General features: G+C 39.0%; 1 protein-coding gene across 8 annotated transcripts in view; it reads right to left on the bottom strand.

The window, feature by feature from the left end:
• The window catches only part of LOC140728506 (formin-like protein 2), a 237,700-nt gene that overhangs the window by 16,971 nt on the left and 195,346 nt on the right, over positions 1-25,383 (bottom strand). For 5 of the 8 annotated variants that reach the window (XR_012099089.1, XM_073047320.1, XM_073047319.1 and 2 more), the window contains exons 10-23: positions 24,489-24,563; positions 19,995-20,105; positions 18,414-18,563; positions 17,372-17,473; positions 13,027-13,327; positions 12,377-12,568; positions 8,646-8,666; positions 7,207-7,331; positions 6,891-7,090; positions 6,347-6,581; positions 4,586-4,654; positions 3,207-3,287; positions 2,947-3,076; positions 519-682 (exon numbers count right to left, since the gene is read on the bottom strand). Coding sequence is in view for 7 of the 8 variants with exons in the window: in XM_073047320.1 (XP_072903421.1) it covers positions 519-682; positions 2,947-3,076; positions 3,207-3,287; positions 4,586-4,654; positions 6,347-6,581; positions 6,891-7,090; positions 7,207-7,331; positions 8,646-8,666; positions 12,377-12,568; positions 13,027-13,327; positions 17,372-17,473; positions 18,414-18,563; positions 19,995-20,105; positions 24,489-24,563 (1,956 nt within the window). In the remaining variant the exon portion in view is untranslated. The remainder of the gene's footprint in view (positions 1-518; positions 683-2,946; positions 3,077-3,206; positions 3,288-4,585; positions 4,655-6,346; positions 6,582-6,890; positions 7,091-7,206; positions 7,332-8,645; positions 8,667-12,376; positions 12,569-13,026; positions 13,328-17,371; positions 17,474-18,413; positions 18,564-19,994; positions 20,106-24,488; positions 24,564-25,383) is intronic. The other 3 variants (XM_073047325.1, XM_073047324.1, XM_073047321.1) reach the window with 1 other exon arrangement.

The raw sequence follows: 25,383 nt of genomic DNA, 5'->3' as shown, positions 1-25,383 counted from the left end.
TACCTGAAAATTAATTATTCTGAAAACTGACTATAATTGACTAACTGACTAAAAATGAATAATAAAACTATTATTTATCCCATATACAGCCTAATGATATTGTATAAATGTCATTTTAAACTAATTAACTTTAAGAGCGCTATTGTTGCAATCCAGCTGGTTACCCAATTTGATCAGGAAAGAAATGGTAGCCCTTTATTTCCAGTCCATTTGACTGGATAGACCAGTCACTTTTAGCTGTGAATTCTATCCAGCAACATGGCAATTTATCCAAGGAGCTGAGATAAGGAGTTTAAACAAAGTGACAAATAAATAATGATTTCTGTAATGCTTGTGTGGAACAATGAATGCTCACACATAGAGGAATTATAAGTGCTGGCAAATGAAAATACTTGTGGCTGGCATGTTTGCAGATTAACTATGTAGAGGAACAATTAGCTGTAATGATAACTAAGTTCTCCTGGAAGAATAAAAACTGAAATTAACCAGTGAAAGCAAAAACTGGAAAGGATTCTTGCCTGTGATATTCTGGCATCATCCTGCAGTTTCTTCAGTTTTCCTTCATTCGCACCAAGAAATTCTTTCAGTACGACATTATGCTCATGCATTGTGTACTCCCGTTTTGTGAGGTCCATTCCTCTTTGTAACTCTTTGACATCAAGTAAGACATTTTCAAGAGACACTGAAGTACAATTTAAAAGATTGAATCAGTCAGGCAATATGGTACTCTTGCGTCAGTATTACTCAAACTATAAATAATAATTGAGTTTCTATAGTTTAATGCACAGTTCACATATCTACCAAACATAATAATTTACAAAATCTCTCAAAAATACTAGGCTTGTAGAATACCACTTCAGAAACTGTTTCACAATATATTAGATTATCTTCCACTTTAAAGTGGCCACCTCCAACATTTAGGCTATTGGAAAAAGCTTTCCTTGTTCATTTACGGAATACTGATGCTGCTGAGAAAGTCATCATTTACTGCCTTTCCCTAACCCTCCTTGACAGGTTGAGGCACCCCAGATATTACTCGAGGTTTGACCTACCAGGCAATACTATGACCAGAATTGATTGCAAAACTCCAGTTTTTTAACTTTGGTACACAATATATATTTTTGAAAGCTTGGATCCCATGTGACAAAGGCCTACTAACTTAATCGATTATATTGGGTCAGATCTTCCAATGACCAAAGTTGGAAATGTGCTGTTGCTTCCAATGTGCTCCCAGACACAACTGCCCAAGGTGAGGTAGACTCCAAAAACCTGTAAGTGACCATCTCCAGCACGTCATTTTGTCCAAAATCAAGCCCCCAACCTCCGAGATAATCATTGCTTCGGGCTCCAGCAGCCGGTCTTCACAGTATGTCATTCTTAAAAATCACAGCTAGACTTGCTTTGCTTTTATTAATTTATTGACATAAAGTGTGGAATAGGCTCTTCAAGCCTTGCCACCCCGCAATCTTCTAACCTAATTATGGGACAATTTACAATGACCAATTCATCTACCAATCGGTACATCTTTGGACTGTGGGAGAATCCAGAGCACCTGGAGGAAACCCATGCGGTCACAGGGAGAATATACAATCTCCTTACAGGCAGCGGTGGGAATTGAACCCGGGTCACTAGTACTGGAAAACACTGCGCTAACCACTACGCTGCTGTGCCACCCTTAATATACATTAGGAAAAGCACTGCCAGAGTAGAGAATTCCGACAAACATCACTTCATGCATCTTCCTCTAAAACTCCTTTTGCCGATGTTCTTTCAGCTGCTGCTATTTTCCTGTCATTCCAAAGGCTTCAGAATTAATTACAAGCCTACTCTATGGCACTTAATGTAAAATATTTTACAATATTATATTGCCTATTATTTGATTGTTATTACCCCTCCTTCACCTCTGAGGCTAATCTGACAGGCCAGTGGTTGTTGAGTTTATCCTTTCTCTACTTGGTCCTAAACATGTCAGGATGATTGGAAGATTATGGCCATCACTTCTGCTCACTTTATTTTCCTCAGCAACCTAGCAAGCTTCCCACGTGAGCCTGGCTTCTGACCTACAGCCTGTCTCGTCCTCTTTATCTTTAGTTTCTAATAAGTATGAAGACAAAACCTAATTCCCAGAGTGTCAAGATATCATTAGTCAGACTGTACTTATGCACCCCCGTCCCCTGTAATACCACCAAAACTCTTTGTATTAGTTTACTTCCCAACCTCTATAGATAGATAGATAGATAGATAGATACTTTATTCATCCCCATGGGGAAATTCAACATTTTTTCCAATGTCCCATACACTTGTTGTAGCAAAAACTCATTACATACAATACTTAACTCAGTAATAATATGATATGCATCTAAATCACTAATTCAAAAGCATTAATAATAGCTTTAAAAAAAAAAAAGTTCTTAAGTCCTGGCAGTTGAATTGTAAAGCCTAATGGCATTGGGGAGTATTGACCTCTTCATCCTGTCTGAGGAGCATTGCATCGACAGTAACCTGTCGCTGAAACTGCTTCTCTGTCTCTGGATGGTGCTATGTAGAGGATGTTCAGGGTTTTCCATAATTAAGCCTACAGTGCTGTGTAAAACACTGGAAGGGAGGGAGTGATCAATAAACCAATTGTTTGGTTTATTTACCTTACCTGGTGTCTCAGGACTGGGTGTGAGGGCACCCACACCTCTCCCTGCCCACCCTGGCACTCCTCTGCCATCTGTCCCACACCCCTCCCGTAGTGCTCAACCATTGCCATTCCCAACATCCTTTGTTCCTGCCAGATTTACAAACTCACTCTCCGCTCCACATTAACAAATACAGTACTGTACCCTAGCTAAGCCAAGGCTTTTGCACAGTTCTGTACGTATACCAAAACAGAACAAATAAAACCTTCTGCAGATGCAACGATGCTTTCTGAAACCTATTTTCCTTAAGGTGCATAGCTACCTGCTGCCGCTTTCTCCACATAGTGGAGTTCATTGTAGAAAAGGCTTACATCAGGATATTTTTCTTTGATAACATTCGCAATGTAATGTAACAATGTCTGTTTGCGATCTGTTGACTTGGTATCTAAAAGCTGTGAAAGGGAAAAAAGTAAATAATCATTAGGTTCACAAAATTTAACACATTTTGCACAGGTCAGCTTGTCAAACATTAGAATTTTTAAGTTGTATATTTACTACTGCTGTATAACATAGATGACTTACCAAGTCTAAACTTTGCAGTTTAAATCCATACACTGCTCCTCTCTTACTGCTGTTCATGTAGTTACCAAGTGCTAAAATTATCTACAAAAGGTCAACAAGTTTAATTAATAAATATTGACAGACTTAAGTTTGGTAAAAATAGTGATAATATTAAGACCATAAGACATACGTGAAGAATTTGATCATTTGGCCCTTCACCATTCGATCATGACTATATTGCAAATACTACAATTTTTTTTTAATTTTACACTTTTGCAATAGACTTAATCACTGAGTATGTGTTTTTTTAAAAACTGAAGTGAGGGAGGATTCACAGGCTGAGCCAGCAATACCTTACCCAAGCCTAGTTGCCCTCGAGAGGCTGGCGGTGAGTTTCCTTCTTGAACTACCGCAGTTCTTGAGGAGTGGATATTCTAACAGTGGTTTCACTGCTCTTCAAGTAACACCTAATGTACAGCTTCTACTTAATTTTTATTGTCTTTAAATTTTCACAACATACATCAATAGAAATGTCTTTACCTGGTGGAACTTTATTCTCAAATATTAGAGATTAAGAGTTTGTGCACTGTTTCACTGCAGCTTTTAAAGTTCAACTGAAAGTCAATACAGGACAAAATTTCCTCAAATCCAAACCTTCAGGCAGCAGAAGTTTGAGAATATTAAGAAGTCAATCTTTTCAAATTATTTTTGGAAAATTACTACAATTGAAAATTGTAACATACTGTTCATTTTATTAATCCAATAAAATAAATATAGGCAAATTCTTTAAAGTCCTAGTGCATAAATCTATCAAATGCTGAAAAGTGTCATTAAGATTGGCTGTGGAGAGGATGTTTCCTATGGTGGAGAGTCTAAGACCAGAGAACCAACCTCAGAATAGAGGAGCGTCCTTTTAGAATGGAGATGAGGGGAATTTCTTTAGCCAGAGAGTGGAATATCTGTGGAATTGTCACAGGCAGCTATGGAGGCCAAGACTTGACGCATATTTAAGGCGGAGGTTGATAGATTCTTGATTGGTCAGGGCATGAAAGGATTTGGGAAGAAGGCAGGAGATTGAGGCTGAGAGGAAAATTGGATAAACCACGATTAAATGGGAAAACAGACTTAATGGGCCAAATGGCCTAATTTTGCTCCAATATCATATGGTCTTTGACATTCAATATCATCACAGCAGTTTGTTTTGATGTTCAGGTGCTAAAAGTGGGAAGTTAAAACTAACTGGTTCCTTTAAAGCTCTTGCTTTGTGGTAAAGTAACCAGAACCAGACTTTTGAGAGTCTTAGTACATTTGGAGTGGGCAATGAATTGTAACCTCCTACAAGGGAGAATAGTTTCCACGGCAAAGTTAGATCATTCCATATTAAGGTTTTTGCTACTTACCTCCAATATTTTCTTCAGTTTTTGAGAAGATTTTATTGATACAGATGCAGCTATTACAGCATGAAGTTGCTAAGTTGGAAGAATGAACATAAATGATTAGCTAAAACTGAAAATCTTACGAATTCATGTTTAAGTATCTATTCATATTGTGAGTTATGAAGCAAAATAATGGAATCATTCACATCAGCAATATCTGCAACTCCTTCCCAATCTGCACCTTTTAGCTTATTTCTGTAACAGTACAAATATAATCCAACAGCCATCGACAATATATTCCAGACAGAATAAAAAGGGCCCCACTCCAAAGACCTACACTTGTATTTACTCATGGCAAGATCGGTCTTCATTTATGATGTTAGCAGAAGAAAAAAGGTCACAGATTTAATAAAATGATTGTAAAATCACAGGTCTGTAGGCTGCTTTCAGCAGTGAAGTTTCACAGATGTAATTGGCAGAAGAGGGGAAAAAAACTGTTTTGCTCCTCAACTAAAAGAAAAATACAACCTAATTCTGGATCTCAAGAGAACTTGCTACTTGATCTGCTTTGGTAATCATGTAATACCAAATCAGTGCCACAAAAAATTAGATTTTAAGCAGAATTAATTTACAACCAAACTTAACAAATCAGTGGCAGCAGGATAGTTAGGTTCGGAGAACACCATGGCCTACATTTGAACAGCTGTTTTAAGGGGCTATGTGGGGCTTAGAAAAGGGGGGCTTCTGCAAATAACAAGAGATAGTTAGAGGAAACATTGCAGTTTATTTGCTAACTGTGTTTGTTTCCTAGAAAAGGAAACCAGGCACCTGCAATTACACTGCTGGCCAATTTGCACTGCAGCTTATTCAATCATTCCAACGTACAACGAGGAGGCATATAGAAGTAATGGTTATGTCTGCTGCAGAAATTTCACGACATAAGTCGGTGAAAATATAAATATGGTCCTGATTCTGAAGTCTTGTTTCTTCACAGCAGAAAGTACAATGGCAAGAGGACCGGAGGCTAGAGTTAATGGAACACAGGGATGGAAGGTTACACAACTATGTTCTGAGAAACCATCAAACAGTCCACATTAGAGGTTGAGAATTTATAAAAGTAGATATTAATGAACTGCGAGTTAACAGGGGAAATAAAAAATGAATACAGCTGTAACAAAGGCAAGAAAGCGGCTATATTTCATTAGGAGTTTAAGGAGATTTGGGTATGTCACTAAAACACACAAAAATTTCTACACATGTAGCAGAGAGAGCATATTGGCTGCATCACTGTCTGCATGGGGGCGGTGGGGAGGCAGCTACTGCACAGAATAGAGATATCCTGATTCTGAATGGACTATACATAATCTGTGAAAGTTTGTGAAAAGATAAGGCTAATCGAAGGTCCAAGTTTGCAGACTGCGATGGAGAAGAAAAATGTGGGATCATTACAGCGGCTGTGCAAAACACATCAAACAGGTTGTGAACTGTAGTTCAGCTTGCAATGTTATTCAGCAAGGAGGATAACAATGGTGGCAAGGGAAAGGACTGAATTTAATCTGTCTTGTCATTTAACTGCAAAATTATTGCTAAGGTTTGGTTCTCAGACAAGTAGCTTCACAAATCAGAGGGACATAATCAATAGAGACACAAGAGACAATCCATTCAGATCAAATGAGTGGCTACACCAGCCATGAACAATACATCTTTCACAATAACTCCAAAGGTACCGTGGAGAAAAAATATATCTTGGAAGCACTCAACAGGTAGACTGTAATAATTACTTACCGGTGTCAACATCTGAACACTCTCTGTAAAGTTTCCAATAAATGCCATTATGGTCATCCTTTGCATCAGTCTTTCAACCTTACTAAATTGTACCATGAATCTGTCTTCGTCTGTTAGGTTCTCCAGTGGCTTCCTCTCCCTTTCATACTGCCTCAGCACCTTAACTTCACTTTCTGTTGGCAAGAACCTCATCAGGCACTCAACAAAGTCCACAGGTAATGTTTTCAGATCAAACCTAACACAAAAAAATATTATGTCAAACGAGAACGTCAGAAACATTCTTTACAGTTGTATTGTCCAATACATGCTGTTGCACTGGATCATTAAAAAATGTTTTCACCAAAAAAAATTGGGCCAGTCCATACTACCGGCAGAAATATCTTTCAGTAACTTTTTTCCCTTCCCAATATTTTTTATATCTTGTCCTTAGGGCTTTGATTTCTTGCTTAGAGTTATTTCACAATGATTCAAAACTGATTCCCAAGTCCATTCAAAATCCTTGATGAGCAATATTTTGTTTGTGGAAGAGATCTGTGTTACTCACATTTGGATAGCTCTACATATCTCTTCTGTGGTTTTCCCCGCCTTTCGTAAGGTGATGGCAAGATTCTTAGCTCTGTTGGGCTCCAGTAATGTCACTTTAGATCCCTTTTGGATCACTTTTTGTCTACTTGAGACAACATCCATAGCTGGCCCCTGGGCTTTTGTTTTAAACATTTCTTCAAATTCATCCACATTCAATTCCTGTAAATTAAAATGCATCGCTGAGACACTTGAAATACTATCTAGTTCATTGTAAATGTGACATTAAATATTAATTCCCAGTCAATCGTCAAATAACAATACAATTTCAGATGTACCTCTAGGATTTTCTCGTCATCAATATCGTTGAAGACAGTGCCATTAATCTGATTGGGCTTTAATGCCACCCAGTTGAAGACTGGCATGCGGAACTTTGTTTTGATAGGCTTCTTGATCTTTACAGCTGCACAAAAGTATAGCTGAGTTATAAAGCATGCAAAACACATCAAATTCAATTTTACAAAACGGTTAACCGCACTTACTACTTGCAATAAGCCAATCCTCATGCAATTACAGAATTAATAGACTTCACCTGTGACCTTAATGGCAACATTAAGTGTTGTTAATATTTTGACATGTACATTAATAATGAAGGATACTTAGAGGCCAATCAGTGATCACATGACCAAACCGTAAAGAGACTATTTGTGTGTCTACACGTCACATGAAAAAGCCTCTAAAGGATGAATGATAAAAATATTTTCAATATTTTCAGCTCTGGTGTCAGATATAAATTTTTGAAATATTTACAAGGTCAATTTCTGTAGTATATAGAATTCTACAACCCTGAACTTCACCAATTGGAGAATACTTTGTTGGTACATGTGCAGAGAATTGGCCCTGAGTCAGATTTAATATTAACACCTTTTATCAATTGACAAAAATCACAAATTGGTAAACAATTCAAGAACAGTATTCAAAAGTCAGAACTTCACAATAGCAAGCTGCCACTCCTTGCTTGAGTTCACAATCTGAGTCTTATTTTAAGAGGGTCTACATTATCTAGGCTGCTGCTGTATTGTTCTATTTAAAAGTACCACAATCATGTGAATTCAACTTAAAGCATGCACCAACCAGGACAATAAACAACAGGTGAAATATGACATGGGTGATATCTTTCAGAGCAATTCAGTATTTTCAGGGTTAAATCTGTGACATGCAAAGCCAAAACATCTAAAATATGTCGAGCATGTGAGTGAGAACACCAGGTAGAATTTGATTAAAGCCACACAACCTGATTATTACCTTACACACAGGAGCTGGTTCACCTCAACTCTTAAAATACCAACCAGCACTGCTGTAAATGTTTTAACATGTACTTGTGTTAACATGAACAGACCAGCTCTTGGAATCTTCAATAACAAATCAAATCCATAAAAAGCGGTTAGTTGTGAAATTTTCTATTAATATTTATTTCAAGCAGATAAAATTATCTAGGTTGTCTGTTTGTAATCTAAAAGTGAAATACCAAGTTGCTGAAAATCTGAAATAACACAGGAAGTCCTGGAAAAGCTCAGTCGGTCAAGCTGCAACTATGGAGAGCAAAACAAGTTATCAAAATGTTGCTCACAGATGCTGCCTGGCCTGCTGAGCATTGCCAGCATTTTTTGTTTAATAAAATGCACTGAAAAAAAAAACACAGTCAACAACACATATGAATGCCGGAAAGACAGACACACAATGTGATGTACAACACCAATGGAGCATAAAAACCTACAGAATAGCTTGATTGGTCCCTCTTGTATGGAAGCAGGTAGGGTAGATAAAGAAAGTCAAGTTAGCAGAAGTGAAGTCATAAAATAATATGCAAGGAACAAAAGAAATATTACAGACAGGGTTTCCCAAACTTTTTTATCCCATGGACCTCTACCATTAACCAAGGGGTCCGTGGATCCCAGACTGGGAACCTCTGATATAAGCATTCTCATTGTTAAAAGACCTCCAAGCAGACCACATCCTTGCCAGAGGGTTTTGAGGCTTGTGTGCCTCAATAACCTGGAGAGATATGTTGGCTGGAGTCAGGGCTTTATGCTTTGGCTCTTGGTAGGGTGACCCATGACAAACAGGTCAAAAGGTAGAGGCCAGACTAAGAGTGGTCCACTGGTCCTCCAGGTTCGGAGGTTCAGCTCAGGGCTAACAACCCTGACTGGTAAAAAGAAATAGTTACAGAAACAGCAATGAAGAATCCTTCTACATTCGTGTGCAGCTGTATGGGCAAACAAAGATGGAGAACCTTCATTGCTGCCCTAAACGCTAGTAGCACAGTGGGCAGTAGGTATTGTTAAAAGTAGAAACTTTCATATGTCATCATCAAAATACCCCACAGCAGCTTTTACATATCTATTCTAACGCTGAGTGTTTGATACTTTGCTTTCAAATTTCCCATAAAGTAGTTAACATTATCTTATCAATAGCAAGAAGTGATGCACAGCCATGTCATGTGACTGATACTACCTTGTTGATCCACTGCATATGGTTTGATTTTATATACGGTACCCCGGTAGTAACCACAATGACAAGGCCACGTTGCCTAATTTTAACCTTAACATGAGCCTGCCTTGTAAAAACCATTTGGCATGTCAACAAGTACACTCAAAAACTTCTATAGTTGTACTGTGGAGAGCATTCTGACAGGCTGCATCACTGTCTAGTATGGAGGGGCTACTGCACAGGACCGAACGAAGCTGCAGAACGTTGTAAATCTAGTCAGCTCCATCTTGGGTACTAGACTACAAATTACCCAGGACATCTTTAGGAAGCAGTGTCTCAGAAAGGCAGCATTCATTATTAAGGACCTCCAACACCGAGGGAATGCCCTTTGCTCACTTTTACCATCAGGTAGGAGATACAGAAGCCTGAAGGCACACACTCAGCGATTCAGGAACAGCTTCTTCCCCTCTGCCATCTGATTCCTATATGGACATTGAAGTTTTGGGCACTGCCTCACTTTTTTAATATACAGTATTTCTGTCTTAGCATTTTTTAATTAACTATTCAATATATGTAATTAATTTACTTGTTTATTTATTATGTTTTGTTTTATTTATTATTATTTTTTTTTGTCCTCTTTCTGCTAGATTATGTATTGCATTGAACTGCTGCGGTTAACAAATTTCATGTCACGTGACAGTGATAATAAACTTGATTCTGATTTTACCATACTTTACCATCAAATTATAAAATTTTGTTGTTAAAATACAATTACTATTTTCAGTTTTAATTATGAATTTTTATCCTAATTGACAAGTTGCTAACTGGAATAAATGCTGGTAAAGCTGATCACTGCTTATCAAGGGCTTATCACTGGCACTCTTAAGATCAGAGAACTGGGATTCAAAGTTTAAAGTAAATTTTATTATCTAATTAGATACTATGTGTCACCATATACAACCCTGAGATTCATTTTTGTCGGCATAATCAACAAATCTATAGAATAGTAACTATAACAGGATCAATGAAAGATCAACCAGAGTACAGAAGACAACAAACTGCAAATGCAAATATAAATAAATAGCAATAAATAATAAGGACACGAGATAAAAGAGTTTTTGAAAATGAGATCATCGGTTGTGGGAACATTTTAATGATGGGACATTAGGGTTCAGTGTAGTTATCCCTTTTATTCCGGACCCTGCTGGTTGAGGAGTAGTAACTGTTCTTGAACCTGGTGGTGCGAGTCCCAGGGCTTGTACCTGATGGCAGCAGTGAGAAGAGAGTATGATCTGTGTGGTGGAGGTCCCTGATGATGAATGTTTCTTTCCTACAACAGCGCTTCTATAGACGTGCTCAATGGTTGGGAGTGCTTTACAAGAGATATACTGGGCCGACCCACCTACTTTTTGTAGGATTTTTCATTCAAAGGCATTGGTGTTTCCATACCAGATTCAAGAAAATGGAATATAAAACTTACACCCAACATTTCAGAATTTCTATTTTATTTTATTCAATTTATTCTTCTCCTTCCAGTATCATACTATTCATCTGGCTGACTAAAACCTTCCCCCCACACCACCACCTTCCTCCCCCCAACAGCTATGCACGTAGCTGGTGAAGGCATGCTGGTTTTCATCAATCAGGGCACTGGGTTTAAGAGCAGGGACATTATGACAAGTCATTGGTGAGGCCACACTTTGAGTTGATGGCATCCGTTAGTCTCGCAAGACCATGGATCTGCGCCTGGAAAGTGTCCTCTCCAGGGTGCAGGCCTGGGCAAGGTTGTATGGAAGACCGGCTGTTGCCCATGCAGCAAGTCTCCCCTCTCCACGACACCGACGTTGTCCAAGGGAAGGGCCAGGGCCGATACAGCTTGGCACCAGTGTCGTCGCAGGAGTTGCCAGAACGAAGTTGAAGGCAACATCGGACTGCCTTAGAGACTCCAGCTCTGGATTTGTCCTCAGGGTTTACTCCCGAAGCCTTTCCCATGAGTGGGTATGCCCACAAGGCAGCGGAGGTTTGAAATCAGAGTTTTCCCTCTCTTAGATGGACTGCCTTCCCAGGCTGACGACTCCATTTACCCGAAACACTTTGAGTGTTGTGTACAGTTTTGGTCACATTTATGTGAAAGACATTGTCAAAGCTGGAGAGGGTGATGAAGAGGTTCATGAGGATGCTGCCTGGATTCGAGGACCTGACTAAGACAGAGAGGTTGGTCACCCAGAATGAGGTGCCAGAGTAAGTGGTCAAGTCAGATACAACTGCAACATTTAAGACATTTGGATATGTAAATGGAGGGGAAAGATTTGGAGCGTTTGGAGTTGAATGCAATCACATGGGGCTAGCAGAGAAGAAAATGTGTTTGGCATGGGACAGATGAGCTGAATGGCCTGTTTCTGTGCTTTATTACTCTATGAGTCTATGACTCTAATCCCAACATGAGAAAAAGTCAGGTAATAACAACATATCTTTCATAGTGAGTTGTACTCACCCATTGTAGTGCAGCAGATGTGGTGTGAGCATTTTTGTTTTGGGTATTCTTTAGATACAGAAGAAGGTAGTTCTCCTGTCCTGCGTTTCAGATCCTACTGTTTCTAATTGTGACCACCCCCATACCTCCAAGACCCACAGTTTCCCTACCCTCTCTACCAAAATGAGGGGCTGACCTCTCCTGCCAACAAACTCTTGACTTTTTACACCCAATTCTGAAGGTCTGACTATATCCCTCCAGCAAATCCCCAACTTCCTTGGCTTTCCAACTGAGCAGCCACCTCGCTAAACTGGTATCGAGAATAAAGACACATCAAGGTGTCTTGCCTTTAAGTTCAGCACACAGACTCCACGCCCCAGGATTCCAATCCCTCACAATCAGTTTGAAATTCATTTTGTTCCCTTTTACCTCCCTCATAAAATATTATACTTTTAAGAATCAAAAACTTAGCAACTACTTTTCTTGAGCTTTTAAAACATGTTTGGTCACAAGAAAGCAACGTACATTGAATACCATGACGTTACCTGATAAGCCAGGGTTAAAAATGAGAGTGGGGGCTGTTCCAGGCAAAGGAGGTGCAGCTGGTGGTGGTGGAGGTGGAGGAGGAGGTGGAGGCGGAGCAGGTGGAACTTCTGCAGCCGATGGCGGTGGTGGAGGGGGCGGAGGAGAGAGTTGCTGTTGCGAAGATGGAGCCGACACTGGTCCATTTGGGACTGCTGAAAATTCAAAAATCAGGATTGGTGTTCAGCTTTCAGAAACCACAAACATACCATCAGCTGTGCAAACATTAACATTTTCCACAGAATGGAGGTTAGACCTCACAGAGGTCAATATCAGAAAGATAGGAGACACAATCTAGGATAAGCCAGTCAGCCCCATCAATATATATGGATAACCTTACTTTCTATCTACCATATCCTTACCCCCTGCCCGTTCACTTGCTCTATCTACTTTTCCACCCACCTCCCCATCAAGACATTCTGCATCCTCCTACACAGCAGTGTTCTGGTTGGCGATAATTATTTTTATGCTGTTTTCCAGTTGTTGTGACTGTAATTAATATCCATGCAAAGAATACCCTTTTCTAATTAAAACGAGGAATAGATTTGCTGTTATGCCAACCAGAATCGAAGAACATTTAAACCCTAATGGCACAATCAACTTTGAGCCGTACCTGCACCAGAGAGGGACGGAGAAGGTCCAGGAAGTGGCGGCACTGACAGATCAGACACTTCATGTGTTGCTCCTGCATAAGTGCTGGGTACCTGCTCTGCACCTGGAGAATGTGACGCGCTTGGCAAAACTGGCAGAATAGCAATATCGCCGTCTCCTTTTTTCTGAACTTTGATGGACCCCTGCTTCTCTAGCTCGTGAATTTTTTTCTCCAAGTGGTTGTGTCTTTGAATGGTCTCTTCCTTCTCTTTGATCATTCTGCGCAGTGTGTGAACTTGAGTATTGGTGTCCTTGTAAACCTCCTGGGAGGAGAGATGGAGGAAAGACAATTTTAAAGTGACCTGAAGAATAAATTTTTCAAAACTTTTTAAACTAAGCCTAAAACCATTCCTAAAACATATCAATTTTTAGACGCGTTCATCATTTGCCTTCTTGTCATCCAGTCTCACTTGCCTTAAAGTGTTGGCTTGGGTTCCATTGGAACTGCAACAGAGAGTGTGAATAATCATCCACAACAAATATACATTGGTGACGTACATCAAGATGAGGGGAAAGAAACATCGTCACTCAAGAGTCATGGGAGTGTGGAACAAGCTGCCAGCATTCAATGTTTAAGAAAAGTTTGGATAGGTACATGAATGGTAGGGATATTGACAACTATGGTCCTGATGCAGGTTGGTGGGAGGAGACAGCTTAAATGACTGCACAGACCAGATGGGCCGAAAGGCCTGTTTCTGTGCTATGACTCTATGTGGCATTTGCATGAAACTCCACAAGATGTTATTAGTTGCAAGAACTGAGAATATCAAGGCAGAAGGGGGTTGGGGGCAGAGTTGAAACTGACATGAAGGTGACAAGCTGATTGCCTCCAAAGCAGAAATGCTTGTGAATCTATCCAAAAGGCCAAACAGCTCATGAATCAGATAAACTCTTCTCGGGCTTCCAGTCGGGTACGGGTACAGGCCGGAAGCCCGAGAAGAAATTATTTGTTATATATGCCGGGAAAGCCCTGGACCCTTTTATAACTCATGAATTATTTGCTTAATTTCCAATGTTTATACCTTTCTATTTTACAAACTTAAAATACACGCACTCGACATGTAAATTTGACTCTAAGCTGCTCCGTATGAACAAGTTTGTTAAGAGTCAGGCTCAAGTCACTGTTGAAGAAACCATACATCTACTGACATTGAAGGAATCAGCCTAGGTCATGAGATTTTTGTGAAAAGCTGAAATTATCTGCTCTAGTCGCTTGAGTGGGAATAACTCGCCTGCAGAAAATAATTAAGACAGGATTAATGAAAGAGTTCTGATGTGTTTTGATCTGAAACATTAACTTCTTTCTCTACTCAAAGGTGCTGTCTGGTTCGCAGAGCGATTCCTGCATTTTCTGTTTTTATTAAATATATAGCATGAGTGCAAGGACAAAACTGGGTCAGAAAGTTCACCAGCAAGTGCTTGCAAGTCATCTCAGAGCAAGAACATAATTGCCCGACCCAGCTGATAATCTAGCCTGTCATTTCAACACAGACAGGCTGAGAAGGATATTGCTGATAATGCTTAGATTGAACCCAATAGATTTTTTTCAATACTTTAGTAGTAAAAAAAAAGTCAAGGAGGAAATTAGGCGCATTAAGGAATGATAGTGGTGTGTTAAATTATGCAGAGAAGGAGACCGCAGATACTCTTTGCAAAAGTCTTCACCTTTGAAGATGTTAGCAATATGCTAGTAAGTATAGAGAAAAACAGGGTTGTTTTAAGTGACTTAGAGATCTTAGCAAGTGAGGTCCTGCTTCAGCTGAAAAGGCTGAAAGTTAATAAATCTCCAGGGCCAGACAAGATAAATCTTTAAGGGTACTTAAAGGGGTCTATGATAACATATATACAAACCCCTGACATGTATTTTTCAAAGACTGATGAAATCCCTAAGGACTGAAAACGGGTGAACATTATCCCACCATATAAGAAGGATGACTGTACTGACCCTGGTAACTATAGACCAGTAAGCTAAATGTGCATCGTAGGCAAAGTAATGCAAACAATATTAAAGAATGAGAAGGAAACAACTGATATGAACAGGCATGTTAGCAGAAAGCCAGCATGGGTTCAGAAAGGTAAAATCATGTTTTACTAATATGCCGGAGTCCTATGAAGAGGCAACTAAAATTTATGATAACAATAGAGCGGTTGATGTCATTTACTTGGACTTTCAGAAGGCTTTTGACAAGGTAGCCCACATGAGGTTAATAATCAAATTACAGGAGGTAGGGATTCGGGATAAGGTGTGCGAATGGGTACAGAATTGGCTCAAAAACAAATGAGTTAAGTGACAGGATCATTTTCACACCCAGATGTTAAAAGTGGGATTCCACAGGGATCAATTTGGGGCTGCTGCTGTTTTTAATTTCCATTAATGATTTGGATAAGCACATAACAAATAAACTTGTAAAGTTTGCCAATGACACCAAATTAGGGGGATGGGCTGATAATATTCAGGCAGCAGAATCAATACAGTTTGATCTACACAGAATCCAGATGGGGCAGATGAAATTTAATGTAAGTAAATGTAAAATATTACATATAGGAAGTAGAAATATTAGTTATAAGTATACAATGGGGAGTCCTAAGTTAGACAGTGCACTGTATGAGAAAGATTTAGATGTCCTGGTACACTTATCTAGACAATACACAGAAGCGATTAGGAAGCTTAATAGAATGTTGGGCTATATAATGCGTTCAGTGGAGATCAAGTCTAGAGATGTTCTCCTTAAGCTGTATAATGCGCTTATGAGGCGACACCTTGAATACTGTGTGCAGTTTTGGTCTCCATATTGTGTGAGGGATGTGAAGGCACTGGAGAGAGCCCAGTGAAGGACAGCGAAACTCATTCCAGGTCTGTAGGGTATGAGCTATGAAAAAAAATTCAAAGAATTAAATCTCAGCCTATGTAGATGTAGAATGAGAGGAGACATGGTAGAAGTGTTTGGAATCATTAAGGGTACAAGCAAGATGGATGCCAGCTGTTACTTCAACATTAATCCATTAACAAGGACTTGGGGCCAAAGGTGGGAACTGGTTAAAGGGAGATTTCAGACTAACATCAGGAAACAAATCTTTATACAGCGAGCTGTGGACTCATGAAACAAACTACCTAGTTGTGTGGTTGAGAGTAGTACCTCAAAGACTTACAAATCTAAACTCGATTGTTCTTTCAACACACCATGTGAATAGGAACTCAGCAAGCTTTGTTGGGCTGAACGGCCTGCTTCTGTCAACAACTTTCTAACCTTTGAACAGCTCAGCTATAACTTGCCAAACCCCAATAACTGACAGCAATTCTACACCCTGGTCTATATTTTTAAATATTGTTGATTCATGAGAATTCATGAACTTTTTGGATAGGCAAGAACTGTATGGCGCATTCTTCTCAATTCATTATTAAGGTCATAAAGTACAAGTAATCTCTGGGTGGGTTCATTTAATTGCTATGATTGCTTTGTATTTTTTTTATTGGAATGGTCACTGAAGATCGAGCACAATATCTGAAGTGTAAAGACAGCATGTGATGAGTTACAAGAAAGGATGAAGGTGGGTAGGAAGACCTACTGATCCTATCAGCTGGAAGGCAGCTTTCCGACAATCAGCGGCCCACTAGTGCACAGAACCTCTAAACAGGTGGCCTCATATTAAACTCAGTGCTGTCAGATGTAGAGTGTTTGTGAATATGTTTGATGTTGAAATATGACACACACTCTCACAGTCACATTTCCATGAACAACACACACAAAATGCCTGAAGAACTCAGCAGGTCAGGCAACATCTATGGAAATGAATTGACGGTCGACGTTTCGGGCCGAGACCCTTCTTCAGGACTGAGAAGGAAGGGGGAAGATGCCAGAATGAAAAAGAGGGGGGAGGAGAAGGAGGCTAGCTGGAAGCTGATAGGTGAAGCCAGGTGGGTGGGAAAGGACAAGGACTAGAGAAGGAGGAATCTGCTAGGAGAGAAGGGTGGGCCACAGGAGGAGGGGACCCAGGGGAAGTAATAGGCAGTTGAGAAGCAGCAAATTTCCATGAAATTTCTGATCAAAGAAAGTAAACAGAAAGCAATATATTGTATAGAAAACAATGATTTATGCTAGGTACCCTTGGGAAGTTGGAGGATGACAGATCTTGTATTATGCCCTGATCTCCATTTGGGATAATCAATGGCCAAGAACAGGCTTTACTGTTGAGGAACCAAATGAATTATTTCCCAATGCAGAAGAGCTTCATTGTCCATCAGTGTGTTCTATTGATCACAGTTCACAAAGATCAATTTAAACCAGCAGAGGAAGGTATCAACTCACTCTTATGACTTCCAGTTCTTTGTTTCTTTGCATTAGCTGCTTTTCCAGTTCCACAATTTTTTCCATCGCTTCATTTTCAGTATCTTGCAACTTTTCTGACAACTGAGATATTCAACATGTTAGTCATCAATTTATGCCCTTTATCAAGATCAAAATTAGTTCTGCAAAGCTCAGCTACCCCAGTCAATAATTAGACTAATGATACAAAACAGGGAAATAATCACGGACATGCTTCAACTGCTGGCTGCGGTGACCTCAATGGGTACTCATTGGGATTCACAGCTATAATTAATCAGGGATAAACTGTCTGAGTTCCTGTTGCAAATTGTTATCCAGGGACCACCTCACAACTGCAGAAGAGACTCATGTGGAGAGTGGGTACAGGTAAAATGTGACTGAACTACACCTTGGCAGCGCACACACTCGCCTTTAAGATGCACGGGAACACAGCCGGGCACAAAACAGAACCCAGAACTCACCGCCATGCCCCACTGTAACATCCAATACTTTATGGAGGCAAAAGTAACATTGCTAAATACAAAGCTTAACCGCAGAAGGATGAATGTCATTTTATAATAATCGCAACATTCACAGCCGATTATTTTTTAAATTCCATTACCTCTATCAGAATATCTAACAGTACCAACAAGCAAACAGCAAGTAACCCATTTATTAGTTTTAAGCCACTTCACTGAGTGTTCTGGCATATCTTGAACATAAATATTTCAGAGTGCCATCAAAAATGACCTGCCTCTAAAGCTTTGTCCATTAAACATTATGACTCACCCTGAAAGCATTGTAAGGCCAAGGAGCTATATGAAATGAACTACATTTTTCAGTCACACCATCCACTGGCCAGTTGCTTAGAAGGTCTTCAATCAAACCCACTTTTTTATGTTTTTAAACCCAAAATAGTTGTGTTACCAAATGACAGTGAAATTATTTCCCAGCATTTAAGTTACAATCAGTCACCAAAAGGTAGTATAGCGCAATGGCCAGGCAGGAATTGCATCCCTCACTGAAAATTTAAAGCAGTATTTACGTGAGAAATATTTTCTTCCAGTTCTTCAACCCTCTCCAAGGCAGCATTCTTGGTCTCGGCATCTTCCAGTAATGCACCCACATCAAACACATTGTCCAGGTAAGCCTGAATCTGCACCTGAAGTTTGTCACTCTCTGTATTTTTCAGCTTCTGAAAAAATCAAAAAGAAAATTCACCACCAGCATTAATGAACCATCTTAAAGTACAGCTTCATGAGTTCATGCTGCACTGACACGTAAAAACTACGGTTTGTACTGTTCCTCCTCAGTGTTTAACATTTCGGAGGATTGCAATGCCAGGGATGGTTTACAGTAATTCTTCAGCGCGAGTCACTCCTAACTAAGGTGCCGCAGTCAGGCTAGTTTTAGAGCAAACCTTCTCTCTAGAAGCAGTCATACGAACCAATCTTTTTGTCTAGCTACAGCAGGGGTTCCCAACCTGGATTCACAGATCCCTTGGGCTCCAGGGCATAAAAAAGGTTGAAACTCCTGACCTACAGTAATCCCATCTGCCCACATTAGGACCATATTCTACTTTGCTTATATATGTTCTTGTCTAAACATCTCTTACAAACTGTAATTTTAATTGATTCTAACAGTATGTTCCAAATATCAAACACACGTTGTAAAAAAACAATGTCGTACCCCAGATCTCCTTTAAGCTTCTTTGCTCACACTTTAAACCACACCCACACGTTTTGATACTTCTACCAAAGGAAAACGACGCTGACTACCCTCTCCATATTCCTCACATTCTCAGGTCACCCAACACATTCCCTTCAGGGAAACAAACTCAATCCAACCAACCTCTGTCCACAGCTGAAGCTCTCCTGATGCAAGCAACCTCCTGGTGAATCTCTGCTTCACTGGTCAGTGTGGGAATGGGAATTGGAGTTGAAACAGCATGCAACAGGGAGTTCAGGATGGCCACTGTGGACAGAGCAGTGGCGTAGTAGACGCTGGGTCTCACCAACGTAAAGGAGGCCACGTAGACACAATTAGAGGAGATGCACGTGAAGCTATGTTAAACTTGCACAGCATCTTTATTCCACCACATGAAGTACTTGTTGATATGTTTCTTCATGTTAAAAATGGGAGATATTTGTTGATTCATGTACAAGGACACCTGTACATCTAACCTAATCATTATGGGGTCATTCTTACCCTCAGCCATTAGGCTCTACAATGAGTTAACCTATAGCTGGGGAAGTGACTGTTAAACTGTTTGAGGTAACTTTTTTTATTCTTTCTTACTTCTCTTCTATTATTTGTACATTTATCTATGCACTTGTAACGCTACTGTGACACTGTAATTTCCTTTGGGTTCAATAAAGTATCTGTCTAACTTTATATCTCTCACTACTTAATAAATGCTCTGCCTTTATGTTCTACTGAAAAGAAAGACCTTGCATTTTCCTACATAGTATTCTGGCCTCACCCATTCACAGACTCTTTGCAACTTCCTTACACACCACACCACCTCCCGGCTGTTATATCATATTTCACATCCATTAATATTCCTCCTCTTCCAACCTAGAAAGATAGTTAGTGTTAGAGACAATGTGGTTAAGGACATACTCACATCCAGGTATTCATCCAGTCCTAGTTTAGTGAACTCATGTTGGAGATGTACTCGGAAATTCATATCTTCTACAGAATGTACCACAATGTTAATAAACTGCATACAGGCCACCTGGAAACAAATATAGTAGATAAGGAGATACTCCAGTCATAGAAGTAATCATAAGCACAAACAATTGTACCAAATGCTACAAGCTGAACGGAAGGCTATCAGGTTTATTTAATATTAAAATGGTTGAATACATTCTTTTGTTATATCTATATCCACATAATATAAATTCCATTTAATAATTTCCAACAATTAATTCGTAACTTTTATACTTATATACTATTTAATGAGGAATAAATTTCAAAATGGCAAACCAAATGCATAACGTTATAAGCAACACACACAAATGCTGGAGGAACTCAGGTCTGGCTGCATCTATGGAAATGAACAAACGGTCAACGTTTTGAGCCAAGACCCTTCACTAAAACTGGATACTGATGCTCTGGTTTTCCAGCATCTGCATAATCTCTTGTGTACACCATATTGTGAAATACTTCATCAATGCAATATTTTATTAATGATTTAGTTCATACCCCATTATTCTGGCCAATGCCAAATATTAGTCAAATATCTGTCCTCCTCAAGTGCCTGAATTTTCAATTAAACTTCAGTAGTTTGATAAATTCTCAACTGGAAGCATGGTACTTCTCGATATTTATTGAAGCTGAACATCAGTCACAGGGTAGCTCTGCAAGGAGTAAAACTGAGAACAAACAAGGAGCTATCCCAATTTCCAAGTATTTTGATTGAGTTAAAAGTAATAGCCAATAAATCAAGCTTGTATGAACAATAGGTGATGGATAACCTTTCATTCGAATGCAAGACCATTCCTACCTACCAATGAAAGATTCCATGGAGACAAGCAACGTTTTATGCATATAATCTTCCACAGAAAGATAAATGAAGAATTGCTATTTTATAAAAGGAGATGCTCGCTTGTACTTTGCTAATCATTGATGTTAACAGAAAGACCAGGCCTGGTGCAAGATAAATGGCTTATTCACTACTCTCCACTTCCAGGCACAAGCTAAATCCAATTTCACCAGACAGTGGAGTCCATAAAATTAATTCCTTGTGCACTCATTTAATACTAAACAGATTAAGATTTATTTTTCCATACATGCAAGACAAGTTTTATCTGTGTGTGTGAGTGTATATATAAACACAAATATCTCAAATTAATTAATTAATCTACTGTAGCCCCAACAAGTATCACTGCTCCCATACAATTCAGTATTAATCAGGTACTAGATTTTGATTCTAAGATAAATCTATGAATTAATTCTGCCCTTTCAAAATACAATCAAGATATACCATAAAACTGATTTTTAGAAATTGAAATAATATGCCAACAGCTACATTTTTAAAATAACCTTTTTTAATATGTTGATATCATTAACAGACACCACTAAAACATAGCAATCACAAGATCTTACATTTGCAAAGTTATCAACGTGCTATTCATGTGCTCAAGAAACATCCACCACGGATATTACTGACATGCTGCATCATGGCCTCGTATGGAAACACCAATGCTTTAAATAGAAAATACCGTAGATTCCGGATTTTAAGCCGCTACTTTTTTCCCACATTTTGAACAGCATTGAACTTTGCGGCCTATAATCCGAAGCGGCTAATGCATGGTTTTTTTTCATGCCGCCTCGTAAACATTTTGCCTCATAACAGTAGACCAATAAAATTGATGAGTAGTTCACAGAGGTCCAATGAAATTGTACGATAAATCAAGCGCACTTTCACAATTAAATTATTGTAAATCAGTCATTTGTACTCACCCTCATCAACATGGAAAACACTCGAAGCATTGTGCTGCCTACTTAGTTTATAATATTTTCGCTTAGTAATTCATTTTCTAGTTAAAGTTAGAAGAGTTTTAACTATATTTGTTTTCTGTACTACATCGCGGGATGCTATGACGTCACACCCGGTTTCGCGGTGTCTTGTGGGAAAATGCCGGTTTGCGATGAAACGGAAAGGAGGGGGGGAGCGCATTACGCGAGCGGCTTTGGATCTGAGCGAACGCTGCTTTTAAATGCCGTTTGCGATAAACGGAAAGGAGGGGGGGAGCGCATTACGCGAGCGGCTTTGGATCTGAGCGAACTCTGCTTTTAAGTTAAAGGTGATCAATAACTTTTCCTGGTAGGCTGCAATATATATATTTTTTTACCAGTCGTTAGGAGATATTGGAATGTTGTTCAGTAAAGAAGTATACGCAACGTATATTTAAAAGTAGCCGCGTACGGGCACGGTTCGAAAAAAAGCATTTGCAATATGTATTTGTTTTTGTTACCATATGGATTTAATTAAAAGTTAAAAAAATCCTCACGTGTAATATCTTTCTGTGTAAATATCTCATATTACAACGTGGGACACCTGCGGCTGAAAATCCGGTGCGGCCTAAAATCCGATGCGGCCTTTACAATTAAAAAATTGATTTTATTTCTAAAATTAGAGCCAGCGGCTTTTAATCAGGTGCGCTCTGTAGTCCAGAATCTACGGTACTACGAAAGGTAGTGGATTCGGCTGAGTACAACATGGGATTTGGCCCAGTAAAGCCCTTCGAACCACTGAGCACATAAGCATTAAAACTCGTAGGAAAGCAGCATCCATGATCAGATATCCCTACCGCCCAGGTCATGCTCTCTTCTCGTGGCTGCCATCAATTAGAAAGTACAAGAGCCTTAAGACTCACACCACCAGGTTCAAGAACAGTTTCTACCCCTCAATCATCAGGGTCCTGAATTAAAAGGGATAACTACACTCTCTTGCCCCATCATTGAAACGTTCCCACAACGAATGATCTCACTTTAAGGATTCTTTATCTCATGTTCTCATTATTTATTGCTATTTATTTATATTTGCATTTGCTGTTTGTTGTCTTCTGCACTCTGATTGATCCTGTTATAGTTACTGTTCTATAGACGGGCTGGGTATGCCCACAGGAAAATGAATCCCAAGGTTGTATATGGTGACATATATGTACTTGGATACTTTGAAAGCTAAATGATTTATACCTTATTTGGATACTTTGGGAATAGGAAGACCTTAGAAATTATAGGTTTTGATGAATAGGCAACATATTTAGATTAAAATAATTTTTTAGAATAAATGTTTTCAACAATATAAAATCCTGCATATCAGATGTGCTGATACAAATTTTCACATTAAAATCCAGAAGATTAAAACTGTACCTGGAAATATATTGCAAAAACTAGTAAACAAATTAACAGATTATTATGAAAGGGCAGTGGTGGAATGTCCACTTGCACAAAAATGCATTTGTCTGTTTCCATTTCCAAACGCTACCTGTATTCTTAAGATTGTTCACATTTTGTAAAACTTTACTTGGAAAATTAAACTGTACAGCTCAACATAGTACATAATCAATGGAACAGGCACAAATGCAAAACTCAAGTTGACTTTTTTAAAAAATATATTATAAAACTTAAAAGGTTAAATATAATTTGAATTCAAGAGAAATATTTCCTTGAAACTGAAGTTACCAAAAGAGAAGGGTGGGGGGGGGGGGGTGGGGGAAGTGCAAATGGTACAGCATTTTATATACCAGATGACCAGATACGATATATATGTTACGTGACTGTACTCAGTAACTGATGTTTAAATAGCCAAGCATTATGTCTAGAGACCCGTGGTTTAGTGTTCATCTTGGCTATCATATCTAGTTCTAGCCAAAGACACAGAAGATAACTGAGCTCAGGAGGACAATCCTGTCTGACCTCTTCAGCAGCAGGAATGAATTATGAGGAAAAATTTGGAAATCTCAGCCTTGAAAGAAAGTGACAGTGGTTACTGATTCAATAAGCAGGGTACAAGTAAGAGATTAATTACAGCTGAATTCCTCCAGTGTGTGAGACACAACATTTTTCAGATCAGTTTATTAAGAAAGCCCCATAACTTACTAAACACGAGAGGGCGCTCTACACAATGGGAGAAATGTTAATAGGAGGCTTGTTTTCAGAGAATAAGCTATTGTGTTTCAAGATTTATTTTTCAATGATTTGAAATACCATTTACAATGAATCTCTGTCATTTCGATATGACATCAATCCAGGCACATGCTACATCAAAGAAAGAATTAATTTATTCCACCTTTATGTTATAGTATGCTGCAGGAAATGTTTGATCTTCAATTCTCACTGTTAATTTTTTACATTTAGAATATCTAACTAACCAGCAACTATAGACATAATCATACACCCAAGTCATTCCAAAGAAATGCTCAGCTCATCTGAAAAGAAAGAGATGAGGTACTTGAAGATTAAGTCTGATATCTGAAACCTTGCAAACAATGACCAACTCCAATTAGTGCCTCAGTATCCAATTTCACACAAAATACACCTGCCGGGTGAGACCCAGTCACAGAAACAGTAAAGGGTGCACAATTCATTGGTTAAGCAAGACACTCACCATGAAATCAATATTGTTATCCTCATTTCGGAAATGTTCCATTAACTTTTCAAATCGATACTTTTCACCACAGACCTAAAGAAAGAAAGATATTTATAAGAAAAAGCAGTTACCAACTTGGAAGCCTTAAAACTTAATAAACACAAGAGGGCGCTCTACACAATGGGGGAATGCAGCACTTTGGGCTGTGGGGCTTTGAGTTTCACTGAATTATCAGTAAATCAGTTCAAAATTGAGCTGTGTCTCTTAGATTAATAAATCCAGTAAGACAGTACATGATCCAGGTTAATGGCCACTAGAAATGTGCAATTTATCAGTTTGTTTTAAGCCCAAAAAGTAACATCATATATACACTCAGCATTTATGTTTCTGGTTCTGGCAACAGAAAATACACATCCTAGCCTCTAAGAGTAAAGTACAAAATGTGTGATTTGCTCAGGAAGGAGATGGAAGAGCTGCGAAAGAGGAGAATGAAACGCTCCCAGCTTTGTGTTGCCAAGGTAACATAATGGGGCTGAATTCAAACTTTCCAAGATCCATATCGTCTCCAAGGCTGTTGCTAGAGCCTTCATTGTCAGAGTTAGAGTGAGAATATTAGTTTAACAAAAGAAAGGCAAGTTCCTGGACTTGGGCAAACATATTAACACAAATTATCCAGCCCCAAAGACAAAAAGGTATAAAAGTCTCCAGAGACATTATTAAAAATTGTTCCAAAGCATAAATACAACAAAAATATCTGAATTTGAAAGACAATGATGTTACATACGTCATTCCCAACAGATTAAGAGGGTAATTCAGAATCAGAATTAATATCACCGGCTATGTCATGGAATTTGTCAACTTTACAGAGGAATACAATGACAAATAACTATAGAGAAAAAACTGAGTTACATTA

This window comes from Hemitrygon akajei, chromosome 5, assembly GCF_048418815.1.
Source record: "Hemitrygon akajei chromosome 5, sHemAka1.3, whole genome shotgun sequence".
In the NCBI taxonomy this organism is placed as follows: Eukaryota; Metazoa; Chordata; class Chondrichthyes; order Myliobatiformes; family Dasyatidae; genus Hemitrygon; species Hemitrygon akajei.
Note: the sequence above shows the minus strand (reverse complement) of the source record. Positions and strands in the feature narration are given on the sequence as shown.